The 26,544-nt window shown below is 45.3% G+C and overlaps 2 protein-coding genes across 4 annotated transcripts in view; one reads left to right on the top strand and one right to left on the bottom strand.

Annotated features, from left to right (window-relative positions):
* api5 (apoptosis inhibitor 5) overlaps positions 1 to 7,718 on the bottom strand; it is an 11,871-nt gene extending 4,153 nt beyond the window's left edge. Inside the window, exons 1-8 of the mRNA XM_088611690.1 lie at positions 7,320 to 7,718; positions 5,644 to 5,805; positions 5,321 to 5,414; positions 4,912 to 4,977; positions 4,464 to 4,615; positions 2,320 to 2,526; positions 1,560 to 1,664; positions 25 to 114 (exon numbers count right to left, since the gene is read on the bottom strand). Of these exons, the coding sequence (XP_088467816.1) occupies positions 25 to 114; positions 1,560 to 1,664; positions 2,320 to 2,526; positions 4,464 to 4,615; positions 4,912 to 4,977; positions 5,321 to 5,414; positions 5,644 to 5,805; positions 7,320 to 7,703 (1,260 nt within the window). The 5' untranslated portion in view covers positions 7,704 to 7,718. The remainder of the gene's footprint in view (positions 1 to 24; positions 115 to 1,559; positions 1,665 to 2,319; positions 2,527 to 4,463; positions 4,616 to 4,911; positions 4,978 to 5,320; positions 5,415 to 5,643; positions 5,806 to 7,319) is intronic.
* Positions 7,717 to 26,544, top strand: traf6 (TNF receptor-associated factor 6). 3 transcript variants are annotated; one of them, XM_088611693.1, is made up of 9 exons: positions 7,717 to 7,803; positions 8,992 to 9,452; positions 11,617 to 12,138; positions 13,493 to 13,782; positions 16,706 to 16,856; positions 18,997 to 19,155; positions 20,381 to 20,452; positions 20,838 to 20,915; positions 21,061 to 26,544. In XM_088611693.1, the coding sequence occupies exons 4-9, from the start codon at positions 13,502 to 13,504 to the stop codon at positions 21,985 to 21,987; spliced, it is 1,668 nt and encodes a 555-aa protein (XP_088467819.1). In that variant the 5' UTR covers positions 7,717 to 7,803; positions 8,992 to 9,452; positions 11,617 to 12,138; positions 13,493 to 13,501; the 3' UTR covers positions 21,988 to 26,544. The 3 variants fall into 3 exon arrangements, with proteins under 3 accessions (XP_088467819.1, XP_088467817.1, XP_088467818.1); XM_088611691.1 differs by having other exon boundaries at positions 13,220 to 13,782; XM_088611692.1 differs by lacking the exon at positions 8,992 to 9,452 and having other exon boundaries at positions 13,220 to 13,782.

The raw sequence follows: 26,544 nt of genomic DNA, 5'->3' as shown, positions 1-26,544 counted from the left end.
GAGAAGAAAATAAATCCATCTTACCAGAAGTTTTTCAAAGAGCATGGATAAATTGGCTTCCAATTTATCCATATCCCCACAGAAAGGGCTCATCTCTGCCAACAACTTCAAAACCTACAGAGAAAAAGCAAACAGCATCACCTATTAAGTGCCATCTCCCATGGTTTGCATGTTTCTGGTTCAAACAACAAATCTGGAAAGTGTTACATGCCTTTGTGCAAATCACTGGGAATGTGAAATTGTGTTAACTTCAACTTTTGATAATTTGTCATTATACCTTGTCTTCTTTTTAGACCATCTCTATGTACTTTTCAATGGAAAGCCTCAATCTGCAGTCACAAGTAGGATCAGTTCTCTATAGATATGAACCTTGAACAACTCAAACCAAAAACATGTAACCAATGAAAGGACTGCAAGTTACAAACCACACTGGGGTGATCTGTTTCAAGTTTCATGCAGTGGGTTTGCTTCTCTGAGAAGCAGTAAGGATATATAATTTATTTTATTGAGTTATAACATAACAGATCTCTAGTACTTATTTCTGTAAAAAGAAGTGCAGCCACAGCTTATCTGTCAGATAATCATTTCAGTCATCTGACATGCGGGTGCAAAAGGCTCTTGCATACAAAACACAACCACTGTAATTCATACGCGTCACGGTCGTTGGTACAAACCAAATACTCCCAGAGTGGACGAGCACTGCTCTGGGATTAACCAGTGGGTAAATCCGACCACAGCTCATGGTCATAACCACAGGTCAGGCAGCAGTGCTAACCACATGAATCTGTCTTCGGCTCAAGTTTAGAAACTACACCAGAAACGTGTATTTAAGCATTTAAACATTTCAAAATGCTAATAATGATAATTGTCTAATATTTAAGCACTGGAAACCTAAACAATCTTAAGCAACTTTTTGCATATAAAGGAGACTATGCAGGTCACCTTGTTTTTCTGTAGTACACAATCACTTTAAGGCTGTTAAAAGTATTTCTATTAACCTTCATCTGGAATAGGAATAGCAATAAGGAGACATTCTGAGCACAACAGTAAATCCAGGCCCCAATTTGACCTGAGTGCTGTTGTTGGGGTGGAATTTTTTTTGTTCAAACCTGCTGCTACATGGACCAACTGAATCAACAGACTACTACAGCAGGCTAGAAGGGATCATTGCATTTCTGCCTAACAACGCTACAATAGATTGGCCAACTCTCATGACAAAGTCAACTTAAACTTTAAATTAGGCACCCTTTTACATAATGTAATAAATTGTTGTAGAAGGGAAGCTAGGAGACGTAGAAATATTTTCCTGCAGTTCAAAACAAGATTCAGTTTATTGAAATAGTTCAAATTACTCTGCATGGGATCATTCATCTTAACACATTATCTACACTGTCCATCATACTTGGTCTTGACATACTTTACAGTATTAGGCCCAATTAATTTTAATGTTCAGAAGTGATATTCTTGTCAGAAAACGATTGAGAAAAAATCCAAACTACTTCAGCTTTGTATTGGAAAAAAATTCAAAACCTTTACTTTCAGTATTAGGATGCACTAACCTCTAACTGAATGTCCAGTTCAGCCACAGGACTGGTCAGCGTGCTGAGATTGGACATGACATGCTCACAGAAGTAGGTCACAAACCTTGTGGAATGTACATTTTTCTAAGATAGAAAACAATGAACAAATTGGAATTATTTCCTGTGTAAAATTAGTCAGATTAACATGACCAGTAACGAGACACTGACAAAGAGAACCAAGAGGGGAAAAATGTTTTTATATAAAATAACGACATTTTTTCATCCATCCAGTTTATGATCACTACTTTCAATTCAGGACTGCAGGGGAGCTGAAGTCTATCCCAGCAAGCAATGGGCATATGGCAGGGTGCACCCTGGACCAGTCCACTGCAGGGCACACACACACACACACATTCACGCCAGCACCAATTTTCCCCAACAACTATTTAAACCCACTAGAATGGTTTTGGACTGTGGGAGCAATACTGGAGTGTTCAGGGGAAACCCACACGAACATGTGATGAACATACAATATCCACGCAGGTAAGCTACCCAGGAACTGAACCCAGGGCCCAAGCCTTGGCAAGGCAGCAGTGCAAACCACTGCACCACCATGCCTATAAAATATACAACTTATTTCTGAAATGTTAAATTCACCAATAAATAGCCTGAGACACGTCATGAGACATTTAAAATAAACATGAAAAAAACTAGTAAGCAGAAATCTCATAATCCCATGGCAGAAAAAATAAAAAGGAAGCCTTGTGTGAACTATTCAGAGCCTGACTGGGAGACTCACAGAGAACAGGGGCACAGCCTGGCGCGTGCACTGCAGCAGGCGGTCCACGCTGTCGGCATCAGCGGGGTTCAGGTGCTGCTCCAGGTACGCCTGCTCCGCTACCAGCTCCACCAGCTGCTGGCGCCCGCTCACCGTCTGCAAGCTCTTCAGGCCCGAGAGGATCTTCATCAGCAGGACAAACTCCTCCCCCGTCACGTCCTCCAGCACCTGAAGCACAGCGGGAACACGTGAGAAGACACAGAACACATCGAAGATGCCAAGATGACTATACCGACTCCGCAGTATGGTAAGGTGTCAACATTTACCAATTTACCTCAGAGGATTCGATTACCTGTTAACAAGGGTCACCGGGCTAGAACTGGGCTGTAATGTGAAAAATAAATTTTGCAGGACGGGGCAGCTGAATTTCAAATTTCATGCACTGAAGGCGAACTAAAGTCCTTGTACTAGCAAGTGAGCCCTATCCTACCCATCTGACCATAAGCACACAGCACTTACGCAAGAAGTCCAAAAACATATGCACACTCATGCAGGCCTTATGACTTGACAGACAATAAATGGGCAAGCCTGGCTTAATTATGTGACCAGCCACATTACTGTGGCATCATCAGTCCACCTTTAATGCTGGTGTTTGCTTCCTTATTTTCTTCCAGAACAAGCCTGTTTCATCTGCATTGAAGACTTGCCCTAGCCTACATCCCTCATTACTGATGAGCCTCTTCTGCTTCTCGGGAAACGCCTCTGCGGTCATGTGACCCTCCCCCACCAACTCGATGTTTCGAAGAGAAGAACATTTCTTTCAAATTATTCATTAAACTTTCAATTATAACAAAGGTGGAATGACTTTCATGGTAGTGTTACACACTAGGTTTAATGATATTTGCCCCCTTATTTAGTTAATACCTTATGGTAGAAGTAAGTAAATGATTATTATTAGCTGGAGGGTTATTTGCAAATTTCAACTCTTTCAACGCGGGGCGGGGAATCAGGACCTAAGTGTTTGCCGGTGGGGCTTCACTGTGAATGACAGATGGAAGGGACCGTGGGCCTTCCACAGTGGCTAAAGATTCACACAGGACAATAAGCCTTCGTGCCCGAAACGACCCCCATGAACGATCGGACATTCACAGTTCAAGAGCCGGGCAGGACGCACGTTTACACAACAAGGGCTAAACGGTTCCCCCCAATCGATAGACTGTTGATATGTAAATAGTGAATGCAAATGGTGAAGAACTTCTAATGGCAAATACAACTATTGTCTAGAAAACTGAAGCCATTGTATTGCATGTAACTGAATTTGTACAGAGTGTCAATTTAGTAGCCATGTTGGACTGAACTGAGAATTAAAAGCTCCACCCTGCAAAAGTCATTACTGATATCTTCAGAGACTGAAAGAAACACTTTATGTTTACAACTCAAGTGTATTGTTAAAATGATATCCCTGATTTATCTTTCTGAGAATTATTTAATAACGAAAGAAGTACAATGCACACAGTCCTTTTGGGTATACGAAACAGACAAGACATTCTCTACATTTTTTACTTTTATGAAGTGACCAGGCCAGCCCAACACTATTAGGCTCCTTTGTCCAGAAAGCAGAGCTTTTCGAGGAAACAAATCCACAAGAACACAACTAAGGCTATAAGTTAGAAACAGCCTCAGTTTTCACCACACACAAACATTTCAACAGCAGCAACAGCTCCACTAACCTACATGCTTTTGCTACTTACAACAGTAAATATTGACACACAAGCCGTAATGTTAGGAGCAAAAAAGCCCACTGAATAATATATGTTATAAAATTCAAAAGCATCAATCTTCAGGAGTTAAATATTGTAATGTGAGAAACTCAAAAAACGTAACCAAGCGTTTCTAGAATTTCATTAATCTTGACAAGGAGAAAGAAAATAATATTCATTACAAACTCCGCAGGACATATATCAAGATTTTAATTTTAAACTGTGTAATTATAAGAATGATGCCATCAAGGATTTCTACATATAGAAAAGTACTTAAAAGGAAGCAGTATGTTGAAATCTAATTCCTGTAATGGTTCAGAGTCTGAGATGCACTGTCTAATCTAGTTCAATTATTGCTCCCGTTATTTAATCAGATTACTGTCAGGCATGTGGCCCTACACTTACCCTCTTGGACTCAGTGAAGATGTAATCCTCCACTTCCTTGGTCAGCACCTCTTCTGGCAGAGTCTTCAGTTTGGTGGAGAGGAACTTGATGGCCCTCTCTCTGACGATGTCTTCCCCTTGCAGGATCTGAGTGAACAAGCCTCCCAGCGTCCCTACAGGGACACAGTGGCAGAGATAAGAGACTGACTCAAAAATGAAAGAAATGAAATAGCTCTGGACGTTTATGTTGATGTCAAGGACCAGTCCCTCAAACTCACAGCCCAAACTTTAAAAACTCTTCTAAATTCTGATTAACATGATGAAGAAAAGTGATTTAAGGAAGAGACTATAGTATTAGTTAGCAGCGGTTTTTAATCCCAAAGTCCACGTCCTTTAAGATGCCGCCATTCCACCATTAAAGAGGTGAGTACAAAAGAATAAATTGATTTAGTGAATCACGTAATCCTACCTCTGGCATCCATCTTGAATATGGACAGCAATGCATTGTTTACCAGGTTAAACTCTGCAGAGTCATCTGTTGACAGAAAACGCAAAAAAATTATCATTCAAACCAATAAATTACTAGTTAACACTGGAGAGAAAAAGAAAGACTTGCTTGACTATTGAAAGCCTCTCCTAGTTAATCAATATATTGGCCAGTCGAGTTTACTCAAACCAAGAGGATGTGCGCTAAGTGCAACGTTGCTAGCCAAGGGTTAAATCTAACACACCGCACAATTAAGGGGGGGAATATACAGGAAAATGGTGTACAGAAAAAAATTTCAAGACAAAAACGATAAAGCCGTCTAATGTACGGGACTGTGGCACTGACAGGGACCAAGGCACGGGTGGAACTGAAAGCTGCTCTGAATGTGTACCTGTCTGTAAGAGCTGTGTTAATATGTCTGCCACCCTGGGGAGATTCTCTCCAGCAGCAAACTGAGGGAGCTCTTTGATGGCCTGGCGCCGGATCTAGACAGGAAAGAGAAAAACAGAAACTGAAATGAACTGCACGTCACAAGGGAGGGTACCATTTACCTCATTCACCCCCGCACTGTAAACATCAATCTGCGAAAGAGCACTAGTGCAAGCCTCCGGAAATATTCTGCCATCACTCTGCACTTGTTTCACGCCTTTAATTTTTTCAGGTGATGAGGCTCAGAAGGGCGTGCCGAGCTGCAGCTTGTTTTACTGTTCTTACCGAGACATCCTCGTCCTCGCAGAGGTCGAGCTGCGCGTTGATGGCAGCGTCCGCCAGCTCGGGGAAGCTCTTGAAGAACTTGGGAATAAACTGCGCGGCCAGGCGCTTCTCCTTCGGGCCTCCCTTCACCCCGTCCAAGATCACCTGGTACGCATCCTTGTGCTGCGGGGAGAGGGGCTTGTTACTACACAGACGTCACAAACCATACAGCACATGTACCGTGGGCGAGCATCCCATCCATTTTCAACCGCTCCTTCCAATTCAAAGTCACGGGGAAACCGGAGTCTATCCTTGCAAGAAACTGGCTCAAGGCAGGGAACACCTTGGATGGGACGCCAGTCCACACACAGACACCAACACACACACCAGGGCCAATTAACCCACCAGCATGTCCTTGGACTGTGGGAGGAAACCCACGCGAGCAAAGGGAGAATATACAAACTCCACACAGACAGCACCCCAGGTCCTAAAGCAGACACTGTGAAATCCATTCCCAATCCCAATTCTGGCTGCGAAGCTGCAATAGTTGCTTGTGACAGCCTTTGGAGTCACATTACAGCAAACTTACTTGCCAAGACCTAGCTCTGCAGAACCATCAACAATACTAAGCACACATGTACAGCAGCAGTAAGCTAGCGAGCACGTTAAATTTAAACACACTGATTTTATTCTCCAAGAAGGGCCCAAGAAAACGGCCATCAAGATGACCACACGACCAGACTCAGGCAAAGGACAGGATTTGCCATCTCGAGCTCTAAAACTGCACCAGGCAGAAGTGAAAATTAGATTACAACTTACAAAATATTTTTAACGTTTTTGCTATATGAACCCCTGATCTACTTCAGCTACGAAACAACTGAGCTGCCATCTTCACAGCACAGAACAATTATTTTGTTCTGAGAGATGAGAAGAAAGATTAACCACGACAGCCTATGAAAACCGTGAACTTACTTAACTGGGATGCATTCAATCAACAATTTTGTTCATATGCAAATGAAAACCTTAACCTGGATATATTTTTTTTATTGTAACATCGATAACTGCGCTTAAGAACAAAGGGACATGACCTTCTTGAAAACCACAGCATTTAACGTCCCAGAGTCACCCTACCAGACACTGAATTGAACTGGCTGAACCGAAACGTTGAATCACGTAAGCCAGAAATATTATCAACACATAAGATTCTGTATTTGGCTACTTCCTTTCTGCCCTAATGTAAGCTGGGACTTGTACTGTATACCCAACAAAGAAAAAAAAGGGGGTTGATTAAAAACATATCAAAATACCAGCACAATAATTACCAGCACGTTATTAGAAATAACGCTAATGGGTTATTTCGCTAACAATAACCCATTAGCGAAAGGTGAAGTGTTGTGGCACTAGAAACCGTGAGGGGCGACTCTCATCGGCCCTAGTTCGGAGCAAGACGGCCCGTAAGTTTCTCTCTCTCCGTGCACCGGCCTGCTGGGCAAGCCGCACACCGGCAGCTCACAGCGGCCCCGGCCTCCTCCGCCCCCCCTGGCGACTTTCTCTCCCACAGCACCGACACGGGAGGCAGGCTCCGCGGCGGCCTGCTCTCGCCTCGGCGCGGCGGACGGGCCCAGCAGCGCGCAGCCGGCGGGAGCGGCGAGGCCGCCTCCGGGCCCACCCCGCGCCCCGGGCCGCAGCTCCCTTACCTGGGCGACGCTGTCCTTGGCGTCCGCCAGGATCCCATAGTTACGATACAGCTCCTCCACCGTCACCGCCATGAGCGTGGGTATAGAGGCGCAAAGCCCTGCTATGCCTATTCCCCGATCCCGGCCTCGGCCTGCGGCACGCTTTCTCCGGACGAGCGGCCCGTGTGGCCGAGCGCTCCCTGCGCAGGAAGGTTCCAGAACTCGGCGCTGAGGACCAACGGCCGCCCGGGCAATAACGCGACTGCTCACTTCCCAACAAGAGCGACTCGGCCAGGGAAGATGGGGAAGACTCGCAAGACTCGCAACGCGCAGACGCGGGGCTCCCGCGCGATCGGTTCGGGCTTTTCGTGCGACGTCAACATACGGGTGAGCACGCTCACGCATGCGCAGTCAGCGGGGAGCTACCGGTGTGACAACAGACCAATTGCCTTCCAGACGGAGCCACGAGCAAAGCTCAGCAGGCTCTCGCGCCCCGGTGTGTGACGTAAGTACACAGGACCTGAAGTGCAGGCATCGTTCATGCAAACTGTGGATGCTCATATTATAAGAGCACAGCTGATGTATGTAACAGTATTAGCTTGTTGTGCTCAGACTTGCGATGGTCTCTGGCAACATATTGTACTGTTATTTTTCTGGACACTGTTTCTCCTTTATTTCAATCGTTTGATGTTCAATGAAACGCAAGAAACAAAATGTTCATTTTATTAGAGTTTATTTTACAATTATGATTTTAACACGGCTGCGCTATTCATTGGATTTATAGCATTATGCTTTACAGTTAGTTGCTTTAGTGTTGTAATTCGTCATAGAAGGCGTTATCTTCATCTGTACATAATCTGTCACGACTTTGCTCAACGGATGTTTTTTTGTGCATGCATGTGTTTACGTGTATTGTTTTTGTGTTTTACGTCTGCCGCTGTAAAAGAAATTGCCCCTTGGGGATAATAAAGACTCTATCCCAAAGACATTGGTCTCAACTCAACATGAGTTCGTCTGTTTGCGTACCCAGAGATGGCCCGGTGTCCCGTTTATGGTGTAGTTCTGCTGTAAGCTTCGTGTTTCCGTGTTTCTGGAGTACAACAGGGCAGCTAGATACTTTCCAACACAGGATGGGCGAACACAGTGGTTTTTAAAACTATTTGCTTTTCGTAATGCCTCTCAAAAAGGATTTCAGTTTCGACAGAATGTCCAGAAAGACAAAACAAAATAAAGCATACTACGTTGTTACAGCAAGAAAATAAACATAAGTCTAATTACTTAGCCATCAGTGCAAAGAATTTAAAATACAACTGATGAGTTGGGAGGGACTACCTGTACTCGGATTGAATCCTTACATTTCCGGGTTTAATATCTTGTCATTAACCGGTCCTCTGCATGATTGGTTTTCAGCCTGTGTGTGGAGGACCCGGTGTCCCGTTTTTTTTTCCAACGGAGCTTTTAATCAATCAGGCTAATTGATCTGTAGCTGCCTTTTTGGACAAGTTGTTTCCAGCTGGTAAGATTTTAGGGTTAATAAGTGGTATCGACCCTCAAATACTTTCCTAGTTCTTCACGTGCCCTTCACCAGAAGTGCGGGATGTAAATAACCGAACCTCTCTGCAGGACATGGGGAGAATCTTTTTTTTTTTTTGTGGTATGAGGACTGGATATAATGTAATTCCTCTTCCTGCAGAGAACTGTTAAGGACGACAAAAACAGAGGACCCACTTAATATCCGAACTGATGATGTATGGATGAATGGGTTGCGTTCTTGTCTGCTAGATCTCTTTATGTGCTAGGGACACAACTGCAGCAATAGCATTTGTGGAACGCAGAGCCGGGAAACTGGCTGAAGAGATATAATCCGGTAAAGCTTTTGAATTAAAGGCGGCACTTCGCCTCAGAAACTAAGAGCTCGGGCGGATCAAAAACCAGAGGGAGGCCGGGCAGGCGTTTTTAGCACCAGTGTCCTGCACAGAGAGAAGTTATTTATTCAGGTGTGGTTGTGCAGAACACCGAGGTCATAAACCTCCCTGTCGCTAGGGGGCGCCCGGGGAAGCGGCGCTCACCCCCGAGTTCGTGATGTCCGGACGTTCTTGACTCGTCAGACGCCAGTGCAGAGAAGCGAGCACGGAATATTCTCGCTCCTGGCAGGTAAGACGGGTTTAAACCCACCAGTGCGGCGGCTGCTTGGGTTTGTAACGGTTCCCCAGGGAAAGGGGGGTGATCGGGGACCCCTGTACAGCAGTGGGAGGCCGCTTTGCTCAAGTGGTTCATTTCGGCGCAGTTCCGTGAAGTCACCGCCTTGTCTTGAAAAGTTCAGCAGTGCAGGCGTCTGCACCCAGGACAGGTCAAGCTGTCAAAGACTGTGGGGTTTTTAAATACACGCTTATGTGGCACATTTGTTTAATGTTCAGCGTAGTTATCCATTACTTGTTTCGCGTGTCTTGTTTTTCACGGGGTTTTTTTTCCCAGGACGAGCTAAGATGTCAGTGTTGGTAAAAGTCCTTATTTTGTGCCTTTTCCATGGGGATTTCTTCAACTCTAGTAAGAGTGATACTCATTTCTACGCGACATAACTGTCGTCAAGCAGTTAGATTAGGGGTTTCTCTAAATGGTTTGGAAAGTGCTTCAGATGGGCGTTCAAGGACTTCCCCTCGGCTTGTTAGTTTTAATAAATTAGTCCTGTCACTCACTTCCCTCAAATGGCAAAAACGTGCCGCTTTAATCGTCGTTTTTCGTGTGTCTGCTTTCGATTGTATGGGGAATGATATGAAGTCAACTTGTGTGTGTGTGTGTGTGTGTGTGTAGTAGCTACAGTACAGTGAGTGTGTTTGATCAAACAAACGGTGGGAAAAGTACTGGTTGCCAACCCATATTCTAGGGCTCGAACAGATCAGGTCAGACTTATATTAATTCATGGACGTGGAGTTGCAGCGATGCTTTTAGCTAGGCGTGGGAATGTGTGATAGATTTCAACCTTTAGGATTACTGCCGAGAAAAACGGTCACTTGTGTAGGTCACACTTTATCTGTAGGAATAAGACGTTTATTACTGTAGTTGCGGCTATGTGTTATCAGCACGTACCACTCCCCTCTTCATTTCTTGAAAGCTTTCTGGTCCCCTCGATGACTTTAATGTGGGGTTTAAATGTACGATGTCAGCTGCTTTATTTGTGCATCACCGTCCGAGACTGTTTCAGTGCGAGAAGCTCCGAACTGCTGCTTTTATACTACATCTACATCTATTGGAAACGGTTACCAATTGAAAGCCACAAACATGGTCGTTGTAAACGAACACAAGTTCGACTCTAGAAATGTACTTGTATTTTCAGTATTTTACTTTTTTTTGTATATTATTGATCCAGGCATTGTATTTTCTAACTGCTTCTTCCAATTCTGTGTCCCGGGGAGCCGGCAAGTCTATCCAAGCAAGCATCTGACGCAAGGCAGGGTACACCCTGGATGGGACACCAGTCTCTTCCAGGGCAGACACACTCACTCGTGCCAGGGTCAGCTTTCCCTGAAGCCAGTTGACCTACAGTACCAGTAGGCTGTGGGAGCACAGTGCCTTGGGAGTTGAACTCGGGACCCCAGCGCTGTGAGGCAGTAATGCTCACCACAGCTCCACCGTGTCACCCAGTTTTAACACATTTGAAAAAAATAATAATCCTCTTTAATCTTAAGTGTTTTAAAAGTCATATGACTTGCTGCGCACCTGCCGCCCTGCAGTTACATCAGTGAGAGTGGCAGAGCTGCACCAATCGGTGCCGACTCCCCTGTAAGTCAGTGTGGAGATCGCCACATCTCGGAAGAGTGTGTCTTGGCTCCTTTTTCTCCTTGTGCGTCGCAGGATATGGAGTTGTGAGCCTGAATAAGCAATTGGTGGTTCCAAAATATATGAGCATAGGAAGTGCTAAAGTAAGCCAATATCAGATGCTGCACATATCCCTTGTCTCATCCTCTTTGTGTAAGATTGCAACAGAAGAGCACAACCTGAGAAAAATGCTATTGCTTTTGCAGATCATCAGTACATTTTTTACAAGAATCTACATCTGTACACCCACTGATACATGCCATGTTTTGGCCTGGTGCAGGGGCCGTATTGGAAGTGAAATATGACTCCTAATCGGATGTGGGAGAAAAGGTAGTTCCCTTGTTCGATGGTAAATGTGAGGATGTTGTGGTTTTAAAATTGTTGATGCCTAAAACGTCTGTTATAGTTTTTCTTGGGCTTCACAAACCCTGTGCAGTGCACTTCATTCTCCTTTTGTGTAAGGAAGAGTCTGTAATGTCTCTTCTTCTTGTTGGTCCCGTAGGTCCACAGACTGTATTGGAAACAGCTTGTCGGCCCCAGAGGTAGAGAGACGGGACCCTGGCTGCTGGAGTGTCTGTAGGGCGGAGGTCCGTGCGATTAGGGGCTGGAGAAATAGCCAGGCTGCTTCAGTTTGAGAGCGGGAGAAGGACTCCCTTTCTTCAAGATTAAAAGCAGCCATTTATTTTGCTCTAGAAGCAATGTGGATGACGCCAAGTAGTCGTGTTTGAAGAAAACGTACATTCCGTGCTTTAGTGAAAGAGAAAGGAAGTGGTGTAGCTCCGTCCCAAGTGGAAAATTTACGGAATTACGATTAAATTATGGAAGGCTTTCTCCATCAGATAGAAGGTGAAAGGAAAAAAATGAACACTGCTCCTTAAAGACCCCAGCACAGAGGGTGGAAATTTGTGACTTGGAGGGGAAAAACACCATGGTCAAACACTCCCTCTTCTGGGAAGGCGTCCTGTAGACATTTGAGCCAGGAAGACTGCCACAGAGGGAATTCGGAGAGAGCGCCGTCTTCAAGGTGAGGGGGCCTGGTGCGTGTCCGTGGATCTGTGTCAACTTTTCAAAACAAGAAACGGGTTGACAAGCACTTCCATGCCCATGTTACAAATACCGGCTTTCTACATTCATGTGATACACAAAGACAAGATACCTGATACAGCTGGGTTTTTTTTCTGCATTCTGTTCTAATAATAATAATAATAATGATGATGATGATAATGTTACTTTATTAACCCTATACAATTTCTTGCATTAGGAATTCATCTTTTCGCATACCCCAGCTTGCTCTCCATGAGACACAGACACACAGACAGGGAGAGAAGCTTGGGGTCAGAGTGCAGGATCTGCCATTGTACAGCGCCCCTGGAGCAGTTGGGGTTAAGGGCCTTGCTCAGGGGCCCAATGGAGTAGGATTCCTCTGCCGGCTGCAGGATTTGAACCGGCAACCTTCCAGTCACAGGCGCAGATCCTGAGCCACAGAGCCACCGCTCCTCCCATGTTCTATATGTAATTGTATTGGGACTGTTTGATTTTAATATGGGCAGTTAATTTAATATTGATTTTAATGTTATTGTACATTTCCTGATTAATTTGTAGTGTTGTTTTCTCACCGATATCATCCCCAAGATTTCAGCAATGCAATGCCTGTGGTTGATCTGTAGGTGGCACTCTAACTGCAGAAACTCAAGTTGAAAAATACTGAGCAGCAATTGTAACAGACCTTTTAACCTTAGGTCCTGGCCTTTAACATTTCAGTGCCCTGTGCTTTTTAGTGTTAGCTGGGAAACTGGCTAGACCACCTGCCATTTACTCTGTAGCTTAAGGGTGGTGTCCTTTAGCTGTTTTGTCATCATCACAGGTTTAGGAATTTGAAGCGAGTCCCTACAACTGCAGAAATAGGAATGGTTGGTCTTCATAATAAGAGGGTAACTTAAAAGGCATTTTGCCCTAGGGAAAAAATGAGTCCAGTTTTCTGTGCTCCAAAAGAATTTGAGCTAGTGCTGCAAGTCAAAGTGGAAAATAACATTTGTCTGTTGCCAGATTTTCACTTTGAACTCATGCTTTTCATTATAAAGTTAATATATAATTTCATTTCACAGGACAGAGGCACAGACGGCACCTTTAAGAAAAATGTGAACACTGGTATTAGGTCGCTTTGCTTTATGGGTAGTTTCCCGTAGCCTGTTTTTGAGCTAGCAGTGCTGTCTGTGGGGAGCTTGTACGTTCTCCAGTGTCCTCCCACAGTCCACGGACACGCTGGTGGGATAATGGGCGTCTGTGAGACATGTCGCGACCTGCTGGAACAGGGCCCTGGCTCCCCGTGGCGCTCCGCGTTGAAACCGGCCCGCGTGTCCCCCATTTCCGCTCCGCAGGGCTCGGCCATGAGCCAGTCGTGCTGCGAGCTGGAGAAGGACGGCGGTGGCGGGGCCTGCTGTGGGGCCGTGGTTCCGGCCTGCGCCGCGGCCTGCGCCGACAAGGGGGACGGCTGGGGCACCCTCAGCTCGCACGAGGCCGGCGCGCACACGCAGGGCTACGACGTGGAGTTCGACCCGCCCCTGGAGAGCAAGTACGAGTGCCCCATCTGCCTGATGGCCCTGCGGGAGGCCGTCCAGACGCCCTGCGGCCATCGCTTCTGCCGGGGCTGCATCGAGAAGTCCCTAAGGTGAGGCCCCCTGGTCCAGGGAATCCCCCTCTTCTGGGCTTCAGTCCTGTTGAGCTGCACCGCGGGTTTTATAGTTCTGGGTTGGGAAGAATCGGTACTGATGACCGTAAGGTGACCACAGTAATGTGTAAAACATAAAAAAATAGGCCAACTTTCCAGGTTTTCGCCACGTCATATTTTGCAATTCAATGAGGCAGTGAAACGTCCAGTGAGGTGAAGCAGCCTTATTGCACTGTAAACAAGCAGGCAGGGGTTTTTGATTGTGAACAGTAGCACCTATCCACTTTCACAAAGTTCAGGATTTTGTGCTTAATTTGAAGATAATTAACTTGTAAAATTTTTTCTATAATGTCAATTGAGAAATTGGGACTGCAATTCTGTTATTACCAAGACCTTTTACAAGCAGAACCCAGTTCACTGTTTTCATTTTTTTTAATGCAGCTTCCATACAGATATAGGTCTTCTAATAGTTTGTCAATCAGGAGTGTACAAAAGTTAGCATTTTTAATTTTCTTTATAGAGTGGGCTTCAACTTCTTCTTAGATATAAAATGGATGCACAGTTGGCAACAAGGTGATCATTTCTAATTAAAACTGACAATTTATTCACAATTTATTTATTTTACTTTTTATAAAATATGAGCTAAATCAATTGTATCTAGCAATGAATCAGGTAAAATAACCAAGTTTTAAAAGGGGAGTCTTAAGAATAGATTTCCAACAGGCAGCAACAGTTCCAGAGAGGTGGAGCTTGAATAAAGAGGCAGCTGCTTCTTTTCTCTTGAATTAAACTGACCTTTGATGTGCGGGGAAAGGTCACGGCACACATCCCTGTTTGCATGGAGACGGCGCAAGTCTAATTTCAGAAAAGTGGAATGGTTCCACCTGTAATTAGTCTCTTGACTCTAAATGCACATTAAATGACCGTCGGAGTACCTCCAGCCTGTTTCCTGGTTCAGGACCAGTGGGAAGGGCGAAGGCTGTGCTAGTTTCTCCCAAGGCGGTGGTCATGGGGCAGCACAAATGAGCTGAGAGATGGTGAGAGGAAGCCTTCCCAATGGCAGTCCAGGGGCTGGACAGAGAAACTCAAGACCTTTTCATGGCTCTCGGAAAGGAGGCTGTGCTGCTCTCCACTGCGGCGAGCGTGACTGGATAGAGGGGGGAATGGCTTTGATTCTCGCAGCGCTGGTGAATTGAGTGACACCATCTTTGTGCAAGGTGTGCTAGTCAGCCTCCTACAGTTCGTGAACTGTACTGATTCAGTATATTTTTGGATACTGTATATTCAAGACAATGCAGATTTTAAACAAGTCCCATTTTCAAAAATGGAAGTAGTACTTGAATCTTAACTCCTCAGTAAGTCCCTAATTACTTAATTATGACAGTGGCTGTGCTGTATATAAATGAAACCCTGACTAAAAAGATTTTTTGCAGTATTAATCACTTTGTGGTTAAAGCCACATTTTGGGGGGGCTGAAACAGGAATTTCTCACTTTCAAATTAAAAAAATAATTTCCCCAATGATCTATTATTCAGAAAGGACCTTACATTTTTCTTATTTAGAGTGAAGAAATTCATCCGTCTCTCAGTGCATATAATGTGACTGAATCTGCATATGTTGTGCTTCTTAGTGGGTGTATCATCCTGTAGATCTTCATCTATTCTGTTTTACAATCTTATTAATGTGTTCATATGTACTGGTGGCACTAGTACTAGGTTAATTTAAACAAATCTAACCTTGACTGGGGCAAAACTACCAAGAATTGTGCAGAGGTGAGAAATCGTTAACTAGCTCATCAGCAGTGAGTAAGTGTGCCAGGTTCAGCTGCTTTAGTTCCATGAACCTGACTTAGGAAACCATGTACTTAAACAAGTATAAATGTGAAGCTGAACACCTGGCACATGGTCATTACTAATTATTAACTAAAAGTAGAACAGCTCTCCAATCAAGCTAGTAGTCTAAGGTCCCATTAGCCTGATGTATAAGGAGTTGTACTGGGATGAGAACTGGAAGAGAATTCAGGCCAAATCCCTGGATTACTGCGCAGGGATCCCTCCAGACACTCATTCTGTGGGTAGCTGTGTGGTTTTGGTCTACAGTGGCAGTGCTGGATAGAGTGTTTCCCAGAAAAAAATCCACACCATAGCTGCAGTGGAAATGGAAACAGTGACTCTCAAGATAAAAAGTGGTTCTTCGAGTAGAATGGAAAGCAGCCCCTGGGGATGAGATGTCGCCAGTAAATAGCACTTAGCTTCTTAGCTTAGTAAGAAGGGCTTAAATGTAAATGAACTGTACAAACTTAACATGTTCAGTTTGAGTTTCTGCAATGTTGTTAGACTTGCGAAAAGCAAAATGTTTGGTTAGTTTAAAGGAAAGCAAAATTGGTAAATTATGTAACCAGGCTATCGACAGATTCAAGTGATTTGGCCGATTTGGGAGCGTTATAGAATGTGGTAAAATGAAGTGTTTAAACAATTTAGAAGGAAAACGTATGGAATGAAAATAGCTTATTGACTTGCCTTGGCTCATGGTGCATGTTCCAGGGTCGGCGTTGAAGTGGTGCCATTCAGGCCCCTTGGCGGTAATAATAATAATTGCTTACGCTTATATCGCGCTTTTCTGGACACTCCACTCAAAGCGCTTTACAGGTAATGGGGACTCCCCTCAACCACCACCACCAATGTGCAGCATCCACCTGGATGATGCGACGGCAGCCATAGTGCGCCAGAAGGCTCACCACACATCAGCTATCAGTGGGGAGGAGAGCAGAGTAATGTAGCCAATTCATAGAAGGGGATTATTAGGAGGCCATGATTGATAAGGGCCAATGGGACATTTTTGGCCAGGACGCCGGGGTGTAATGAACATGCTTGTCTCCAGGTGGTGCTCTTTTCCCTGAGGCCCCAGTGCTCTGTTTCTGCAGGGACGCAGGGCAGAAGTGTCCCGTGGACAATGAGGTCCTTACCGAGGACCAGCTGTTCCCAGACAACTTTGCCAAGCGGGAGATCCTGTCCCTCACCGTGCGCTGCCCCAACCAGGGCTGCAGCCAGAAGATGGAGCTGCGTCACCTCGAGGTAGGGCTCGACTGCAGCAGGCAGCTTCGTTCCCTTCTGCTTCCTGTCTGGGGGTTTTCGGGGGGTTTCCATTCTGCTGTCTCGTATAAGAGCAACACAAGATGTCATATACAGCTTTAAGTCGCTGTGAATCAAAATCCTTTTTATTGGGTAGAGAATGAAGACCCTAGTCGGCTTAATTCGGCTGCATCCTCAGTTCAAATATTAAATCAACTACACAGCCGTTTTTCAGATCCTCTTTGCTTTGTCCTCCTGTTGTTGTTTGAGGATGTAAAGTTGTATTATAACAAGCTGAACAGATTATTAAACTACCCTAGGCACTAGCCTATGAACCCCAACTCAAAGAGCTTCTCATGTTTCGCATTTAAAATGTTTCTTTACAAATGCAGTCGATTAGGATAAAGGCGAAGACAAATGTTAGCTGTTAAAATGACTGGATTTCTTTAGTCTTTTAGCTGCTTTTGGAGCAGTGAGACCTATAGTTGCTTTAACTTTAGGCATGTTGGATGTAGGAGGCGTTATTTATTAAACCTGCTATCCTTTGAGTTGCCGAAGCAGCGAAAGAGGCTTTCTTGCAAGCAGATTTTGTCTCAAGCTGCGCTTTCTTTTTAATGTGCTACTGGTGCTTTTAAATTTCAAGCTGTTTTTTCAAGAGTTACAAGAAGTCTCAGCATATTTCAGTCATGGCTGTTCAAACCACAATCATGAAAGAATGCATTTGTGTGGTGTCTGTTGGGTGACTGTCAGCACATTTACATAATGTGTTAACCTTCAGACATATTTCTGTAGGTGATTTGGCATTTCAGCATGAGGTTATGGCAGAAAATAATGTAATAAACTGCACAGTAACAGGGAAGCCAAGTTGCCTGGTAAACTTTGACTGGCATTGTGGGTTCAGTGCCGTGCCATTCATGTATATATTCATATTCCAAATAACACTTTTGTATTCAAATTCGTTATGACGAAACTGAACACTGTAATATGTGAGGAGGTTGAGGGTTAGTAAAACCACAACTAAGATATGTAAAGAATCTAAATATGCTGGCTGCATAAATGTTCAACGGTGTGTTGCTGTAGGGAATCACCTTTAGCACTAATTACTTCTGTCAGTATTTCTGTATAGGTCTCTAATTAAAGATTTGCATTAGTGACATTTTGCCCTTTTTTTTCTGCCAGTTCTGAGAAGTTTGTTGGTTACTGTGTCAAGATGGCAATCATTAAGCCTCATCATAAAGTTTGTATTGGATTCAAGTCAGGTCTGTGACTGGACCACTCAAATATATTCACTCTCTTGTCAAAGTTGGGAATGCAAGATACTACAGTATTTAGACACATTTGTCACTTTATTGAATCTGAAAATTGCCCATGTACTAAAGTTTTTGGTTACCAAACTGTCATGTGGTGGTGACTTTCTCTGTTTTTTTACTGCTGAGCATTCCTGGTTTTGTCCATTATGTGCTTTGTCTATGAAGGGCACAAAGCAACAGTTTGTTTTTACTTCCCTTGTTATTATGAATTTCTTCTTTTATGTTTGTTGGCGACAGGTATTGCTTAAAATGGAAAAATGTTTAAATCTGTTAACTGCACAGTCTGCTGTGGTTTCAAGTAGATTCAAATAATTTGCTTTTTATTGATTATAGGATCATCAATAGCCTGAAGACTTCACTGTGCATTTTCAAATTTGTCTGTCGGTCATGTCTTGCGGAAAGGTGGAACTGTGTGAAACTTATTGTTCCTTTAGAATACAGTACTGTATTTAAGATTGCTGCTATAATTAGGGCACAGCGAACAGCTGCCTCAGGACCCTAAGCCCCTCAAGGTGAGACATATCACACATCATATTGTGCTTTATCAAAAAAGCATTGTGACAGCTGCACATTTTACTTGGTGCATGTCCATTTGAAGCGTCCACACTGTTTTTTAAAGGACAAACTCAAATCTTGAGGAATGTTTTATGGAGAAAGTGTTGAAAAGGTTAACTTTGAATCCCGCAGTTCCCTCTTGCCTGGAAACCGCCCGACGCCAAGCCGGGCGCGTTGGCAGTTGTGGGAAGGGGGGGGCGAGCAGGCGCTGCCCTGGCGCTCCAGTTCTCTGCCCGGCGGTCTGACCGTCTCCGCTGTTCCTGTGCCCATCTCCGCAGGCCCACGTGGCGGAGTGCGTGTTTGCCATGGTGGTCTGTGTGTTGTGCCACATGTCAGTGTGCAAGAGCTACCTGGGGCAGCATGAGGCCCAGGAGTGCCCACGTCGGCTCGTCCCCTGCATGAACTGCGCCTGCCCGGTGGTGTTTGAGGAGAGCAAGGTGAGTGCTGCACTGTGCCAGGGATGGAGGCATTGTGAAAGTGATCCGTTACTGCACTTAATGCATGGTGGGAAATTTGGCCAGAAGACCAGGATTACACCCCTACTGTTTTCAAGCAGCCCTGGGATTTTAATGACTATGGAGAGTCAGGTTTTAGATCTCATCGGAAGGATGGAGAAATTTTTGAAGTATAGTGTCCTCGTCACTATACTGGGGCATTAGGACCCACACAGATCGCAGGGTGAGCTCCCCCTACTGGCCCCACTAACCCCTCTTCCAGCAGCAGCCTTTACTTTCCCAGGAGGTCTCCCATCCAGGTACTGGCCAGGCTCAAACCTGCTGAGCTCCAGTAGGCTGCCAGTGGTGAGCTGCAGCTTGACGCAGCTGAAAGTGAAAGATTGATGTGGTGAAGCTGTGCTCGTATGCAGTGGAGAGGGGAGAGGCAGGTCTGCCTTGTGAGCAGTGGTGCAGAAAGCACAGTGAGCTGTCTGCCATTCGGGATGAGACGCCTAGTGAAAAGGGGCTCCATGTCACCCTGAGGGAAGTCTGAAAAGGGGCTGGCGAGCCGATACCGCGACTGTGAGTAGGACGGAAAAGAGGAGAGAAACGTCCCTTGAGTAGAGGAAAAAAAACATTGAAGGCAGCGGGGAAGAGATCCCTGCTCATCGGGGCTCTGTGAAGACCGGCTTGAGGCGCAGCTCACTGCAGTTGGTGCTGTAGCTCAACTAAATGTCAGAGCACTGAGCTTGAAACAGTCCACTCCTGGAGCAGATAATTGAATTATTGGTCACCTGATTGAAGAAGAGGCTTTCAGGAAACGGGTCCGGTCTGCATCCACTGCTGCTGGCGCAATAGACCACCAGACAGTTCCTGGAAGGTTCTCATGAAGTCTTCCTCATGCGCAAGGCTGGAGAGTTTGTCCTAGACGACCACATCTTTCAGTAAAGTGTGTCCGACTTTCTGTCCCAAATATTTTTTTAGTAGCCCCTGGGTCATTGTATCAGGTTCTCCAGCAGCTATATTGGTCATCATAATTTGCTTTCATAGGTTCTTTAAAATTTTCTTGACGGATCAAATATACAGTACTCACTGACATGCAATACTTGTAGACATATAAAGCTCTTGGGCAATTTCAAATTAAACACTCCTGTGATGTGTGCCTGAAATTCATGTAATGTAGTGTAATTGCAGTGTTAACTTTCTTGAACTGCTTTTTCTTTTACAGTATCATGAGCAGGAGTGTCCTCTAGCAAATGTAGTGTGTGATTACTGCACTATGGAGCTGATCAGAGACCAGGTAGGTGTGAAGAGATTCCACTCAGTGCTCTTCATTTCACTACCTCCTGATTTTTTTTTTTTTTAAATCCTGGAGGCACCAGGTATCTACTCTGAAAACTGAAGGTCCTTTTAGTACATCTCAAGGTCTATATCATTTTGGGAATTGTCTTAAGAGACAGTGGGCTGAGTTCATAATTATTACAACAGTAGCATTAAGAGCAATTAGAAGGGTGAGTAGTTCTGCTACTCGTTTTTGTTTTTTAAATCCTTAAGTTAATTTGTCTTCTCTGGCACTGATTTGTGATTTGTCTTCAAGTACAAGTAAGATCCATAGTTCACTGTCAAAAGCAGATGTTTCAGTCAGTGGATTCTGATGCACTGACAGCATGTTATTTGCCCTTCAGCTGCAGTATCACTGTGATATGGATTGCCCTAGAGCTCCGGTGGCCTGTACATTCAGCCCCTTTGGGTGTCCAGAAAAGGTGAGCTCCGCAATCTGGCGTCTCCTGGAGATAACCACGAGTGCTTCTCTGTTTCTGAAGCCGCGCTAGAAAGGGGCGAGACAAACCAGGCTCTCCCTGGTATGCTGACGTGGTTTTAACACGGCAACGTGCTGCCGTTTTGCAGATGCAGCGCAGCGACCTGGCCCAGCACATGCAGGAGTTCACCCAGATGCACATGCGCTACATGGCCGATTCCCTGCGCAGCCTCAGCCTGAGCGGCAGCCTGCTGCCCGCTTCGGAGATGCCCGACGCCAACTTCTGCCCCGGCCGGCCCGTGCCCGGCCCCCTGCCGCTCCGGGAGCCCGTGGCGGGGGCGGCCGCGGCTGCGCCGGCCTCCTCGCTGCACTGCGGCTGCTCCGGGTCGCTCCAGCACCTGCGCGAGACCATTCAGCAGCTGGAGGCGCGGCTCGTGCGGCAGGACCACCAGCTGCGGGAGCTGAGCATCCGCACGGAGACGCAGGGCGGGCAGGTGGGCGAACTGAAGAGGCAGGTGCGCTCGCTGGAGGAGAGCGCGCGGGAGCTGGAGGCACAGCAGTGCAACGGCATCTACGTGTGGAAGGTGGAGAACTTCTCCGTCTACCAGCGCAGCCAGGAGGCCGGCCAGCCCGTCGTGATCCACAGCCCGGGCTTCTACACGGGCCGGCCCGGCTACAAGCTGTGCCTGCGCCTCCACCTCCAGACCCCCAGCGCCCCGCGCTGCGCCAACTACATCTCCCTCTTCGTGCACACCATGCAAGGCCAATACGACAGCCAGCTCTCCTGGCCCTTCCAGGGCACCATCCGCCTCGCCATCCTGGACCAGGCGGACGGTAACCACCACACGGAGGTGATGGAGACGAAGCCGGACCTCCTGGCCTTCCAGCGCCCCACCATTCAGCGCAACCCCAAGGGCTTCGGCTACGTCACCTTCATGCACCTGAGCGCCCTGCGGCAGAAGGACTACCTGCGGGACGACACCCTACTGGTGCGCTGCGAGGTCACGCCCCGCTTCGACGTGAGCTGCATCCGGAGAGAGGGTTTCCAGCCCAGGGGCCCCGAGCCCTCAGTGTAATGCCCCGCAGGGGTTCCAGGGGCCGCCGAGATGGCTGAGGGTACGGTGTCGGCAGAGGACACGCCAACGCAGCGCGAGAGACTGCCTGCAGCACGGCAGTGGCTTTGATGACGAAACATGCCTCGCAGAGCAGCGTTTCCGAGAGGCGGATAAAAACATACATGTTGTAGAACAAGCTTAGACTGAGCGCTGAATTGAGTTGTCTTTTTTTAAATTAACTGGTCCCCTTGCAATGTCTGAAATAAAATCGACTTGGTTATTTCTCTGTGAGATGATAAGGTAGCATTCTCTAAAAGAAGAGTTAAGAATGGAGGGAGCTGACGGGATTATGACAGTGCAGCTCTCTGCACTAACTGCTAGACGATAACTTCCCTAGACAAGCTCTTTGGGTCCTAGAAAGAGACCTGTAAACAGATGGTTCCTGTTACTTGTAACCAGTGTGCTGCTGGATTCCCTACAGACGCCTGAAGCTCAGCCTCTGGAATTCAGATCTCAGAACCTGGAAACTGATACTCTATCTTAAAATCCTCCGTGTAGCACAAGGACTGAATGTTTGAGAAAGTATTTTTTTTATTTATTTTTACCTCCACTATTCTTGTGCCTGGCAAAGGGGCTGAAACTAGAAATACAGAAGAAATTTAATTCTTTCCCAGGGGACCTGGAGTTATTGGAACCCCCTTCTTAAATCCAAATCATCAGAGGATACTAACAACTGGCCTATCTGCAGCCCTGGCTAGGTCCTGCCCAGTCCTGCTGCAGGAGGGTCTCCTCGCTGGCAGTGCTGGCTCGGACACATGCCAAGGGGAGGCAGGTTGGTGAGATTCGGGCGAAGGTCTGATGCCTGGTTATCCTATCCGTGATGAATTTGTACATGAGTCACAGGACTGTTTCTCATTTCTACTGTATATGACCTGTTTTGTCTAAGCTGTGGCAGTCAGATCTGAAATCTGTTTAACATCTCTATTTTCGACCTAAATTTATTTCCCCGGGAACACCTTATCCAAATCTTGCTCAACAAGACTCTCAATATTCTGCTTAATGCACTTTCAGAAGACTTGTGATCAAAAGGGGACGATAAACACTTCAGCATTTATACAAAGCATATTTTTTATTCACCAGGTTGTTGTAAGCATATAAGAATTTGGGAGTGTTTTTTTTTTTCTATGAAGCTACGAAGGGAAGAAGTAATGAGTTTCAAATTTGGGTTTAGGAGCTCAGCAAGCATCATTCAAGATGAGTGAAGTTGACACCAGGTTGGTTTCTAAATGCTTGTTCAATACCCATGATTAATAGAAGGTAATGGGTAGCTGAGGCAGTGTTTTATTTAATCTGTGGTGTACTTTATAAATCAAGCGTTTGTCATTTTCACATGCTTCAAATGGCAATTTAGAACTGACCATGGAGGAAAACTCACTGAATGCATTTTTCAAGTAGGATATGAATTTCAATATTTAGATGCCAATTTAGCCGACATACTTTATTAATGTGTTGTTACATAAAACCTTAAACCAGTGAGATTAAAATATCACCAGTATTAAGGCCTTGGATACTGTGTAGCTGGCTTCTCCTTTCTTTTTTTACATTGCAGTTGTCTGTGCTGCTGAATAATTTGTTGTAGGAAAAGTTGGAAAATGTTGAATTTGCCATGTGAAACTCCAGATTACTGGCTAAGTGTCATACTGTATGTAGAGCAAACATGACCCAAAATGTTTGAAGAAAGACCTTGATGTAGTAAGAAAGCGAGACCAAACCCATAAGGGGTTGCTTGTGATCTGGAAGTTCGCAAATGAGGAAAAAATTGACGAGAAGAGAAACGTGAATGATTTATTCACCACTGATTCGTAGTTGTAAATCAAACCAATTATGAACGTAGATGTGAATGACTTTCCTTCACCTTGTTGGTCTGACTACACTGGCAGATTCTTTTATAGTGATCTAGCAGCTATACTGTGCATTTGGTCTTACAGCTGCAGTATGCAGTTCTCTTCACCTTTAGCCTTGCTGCACATCTCAGTGATGGTTATCTGTCCTAATTTCTATAATAAATGTAGCGTATTCCAATGCTTCATATGCAGAATTCTCATGCATATTGTATTGTTTGTACATGAATTATATAATACAGCAGGTTTAGGTCGAGTCCACAATGGAACAAGGAGTTGGTTACACTGCACTGTGACCCAATTTCTTTTTATTCAATCTAGAAATACTGCATTTCTCATTGTATAGCGGTTCTGTAATGGATTTCAATACCTTTGGTGTTGGTACAGTATATGTATTTGGCCATCTTCAGGATTAATAATTCCATCATTGAAAGCAAGACAAAAGAATATCAAATATAACTGAAACAGGCTGTTATTCTCAAGGGTCTAGAATTGTTCTTATAAATCTGTGTTGTGGTTTTGTGTTCCACCACACAGCTGGCTGTATTTTGTATCTGCTGCTGTTCTATTGTTGTCTGTCAGTGTAACCTGAGGTGTGATAAAATACACCATATATGTTCTCTTCAGGATGACTAGCCATACATCCTAAGGCTTTCCACCATTTTCCCAGTGGTAGAGATTCAGTTTTCTGTGACTGAAGTGAAGTTATTCTGTTACCCTTAACTGCACCCCAGTTTAATGTCAGGTGGATATCTGAAGCTCAATCAACGCAGTCCTTTTTCCAAGGTAAAATGTTAGCTGGGTTATATGCAGTAAAGGGTCAATATCTGAGCCCGAAGCTCTGCGGTCAGATGTGTAGTTGCTTGAAACAGTAGGATACAGGGATCCTCCGCTCCAGGCCTTAAGTGCTTCAGGGTTATCAGGATCACATTTCAAGCCATAGTGCTAAACCACAGATTAAATAAAACATTTTCCTTACTGCATCCGTTTCCTTGAGTCTATAGTTACTAGTCTAGTTTCTTGAAAGGGTCCTATCATGTGCAAGATTATGACCCTGACAGACTAAAGCTGAGGATCCCTGGAGCGTTATACATTTCAAGCCCAATAGCTAAGTTACTGAGACAAACGGTCGATCTGCTGGTCAGAATAAGTAGATGTTGCATGTTTTATTAGGCAGGGTGCTTTCAGATTTTTCACCAGTCGGTTTCCCGTTGCGTTCTCATCTCCATTATATTGGTTAACAGTTAAGCTGGCCGCCTCTGTATTGGAAAGGGTTCAGAAGTGAATGAATGGAAATAACTTGGACCTGCTGAGCTACTAGCAGATCAACCAATCTGTTGAGGAAGAGCATGGTTTTCACTAGGGCCTCGTCTGTCACAAACACTAACATTTAGGAGCATCATGCTGTTGACGGCTTCGCAGCCTAGTGAGTGCTGACTAGATAAGGAATATGGTGAAAACAGGCATTTCTTTCCGAGAGCCTGTTTCTGTGGCAAAACTGAATGCAGTACAACTTGTTTTTCGCTGACATTTTATAGACCTGTGGGTGCAAGGACTTAAGAGGAGATTTATATCATGAATCAACTGAAGGGAACCCTCTTTCGTTCTTATCGACATTTGCAGGGTATGTTTGTTGCGAAGCTCCCAACGGCTCTGAAAGAGGAAGGGAGAATCTGAGACGGATCCTCTACTCAGAGCCATTACTGAAAAGTAATTTATTTTTTCATATGAGATTTGGGGGGCAAATTTCTGGCAAGGCAACCACAGGCACTTTGCCTACCTGTGATGTGTATCCCAAGAAATGATAGTGACACCTGTTCCTACTTCAGTGGAATCTTGCAGCTGGAGAATAAAAGCATCCCCATACCTGCTGTTGACCAGCACATCCTGTTTAGGTGTTGGAGGTCATTATCCCTTCCTCCCTGGTAGTATTGCTTGGTGCTGCTGAGCTGTCTTCACCTGGTTGGTTCAGATTATCGGATCCTGTTGTTCATGCAGTACTTTAGGCAAGCAGATAAAAAAACATGAACCCAGTAATCTCTCTCACTACCTGTCCATTAACCCTGTCAGTTTCCAAGTCATGGGGTTTTACCTGCGTCTTCTCATGTGACTGTAGATCACTGGGGGGGAGTGTGAAAAGGGTGCACGAAAATCAATTCACTTTGCTAAACAAGCCTGTGGTTGACAGACCAGGGAGCCAAACGTATCAAACCCGTGGCTCTCGCAGTGCGAAATCATCCTCATTCGTGAGAGCTGGAGATCTGATCTATGGAGTCAGTCTATTGAAACTGGTGAGGGAGGGGGATTACCATTCAGAGCGGATTTACTGCCCTCTGCACAGACAGGCTCTGGTGCTGCTGCGTGGGGATATGGGGGTTTGATGTGGACTGGAGTCTGCCCTGCACTGGGCTGGCACTGGATCAGGGCGTGTCCTGCACTGGCGTTCCACCCCGAGTGAAGTGCTGCCCTGTGCGCGCTCCTTTGACATGGCCCCTCCCAGGAATGTGCAGCTTCTGCTTGTAACACTTGACAGCTCTGAGGCTCCGTGTCACATTCATATTACATAGCAGGTCACATGGTGCGTTCTTGCATTTCTTTGTAATCATTGAATGTATATTTGTCAGCTTCAGTTACCTTGCTGTACTAAAGTGAATAAAGCTGCTGGATTTGGTATGTA

Source organism: Lepisosteus platostomus, chromosome 18 (assembly GCF_059453375.1).
Source record: "Lepisosteus platostomus isolate fLepPlt1 chromosome 18, fLepPlt1.hap1, whole genome shotgun sequence".
Classification (NCBI taxonomy): Eukaryota; Metazoa; Chordata; class Actinopteri; order Semionotiformes; family Lepisosteidae; genus Lepisosteus; species Lepisosteus platostomus.
Note: the sequence above shows the minus strand (reverse complement) of the source record. Positions and strands in the feature narration are given on the sequence as shown.

Bases quoted from the DNA above. Each gene is read 5' to 3' on its own strand.
- traf6 (XM_088611692.1), top strand. From the start codon at position 13,388: ATGGGCGTCTGTGAGACATGTCGCGACCTGCTGGAACAGGGCCCTGGC. The intron at 16,857-18,996 runs GTAGGGCTCGAC...CCATCTCCGCAG, and splicing joins TGGAGCTGCGTCACCTCGAG to GCCCACGTGGCGGAGTGCGT. The intron at 20,453-20,837 runs GTAGGTGTGAAG...TTTGCCCTTCAG, and splicing joins TGGAGCTGATCAGAGACCAG to CTGCAGTATCACTGTGATAT.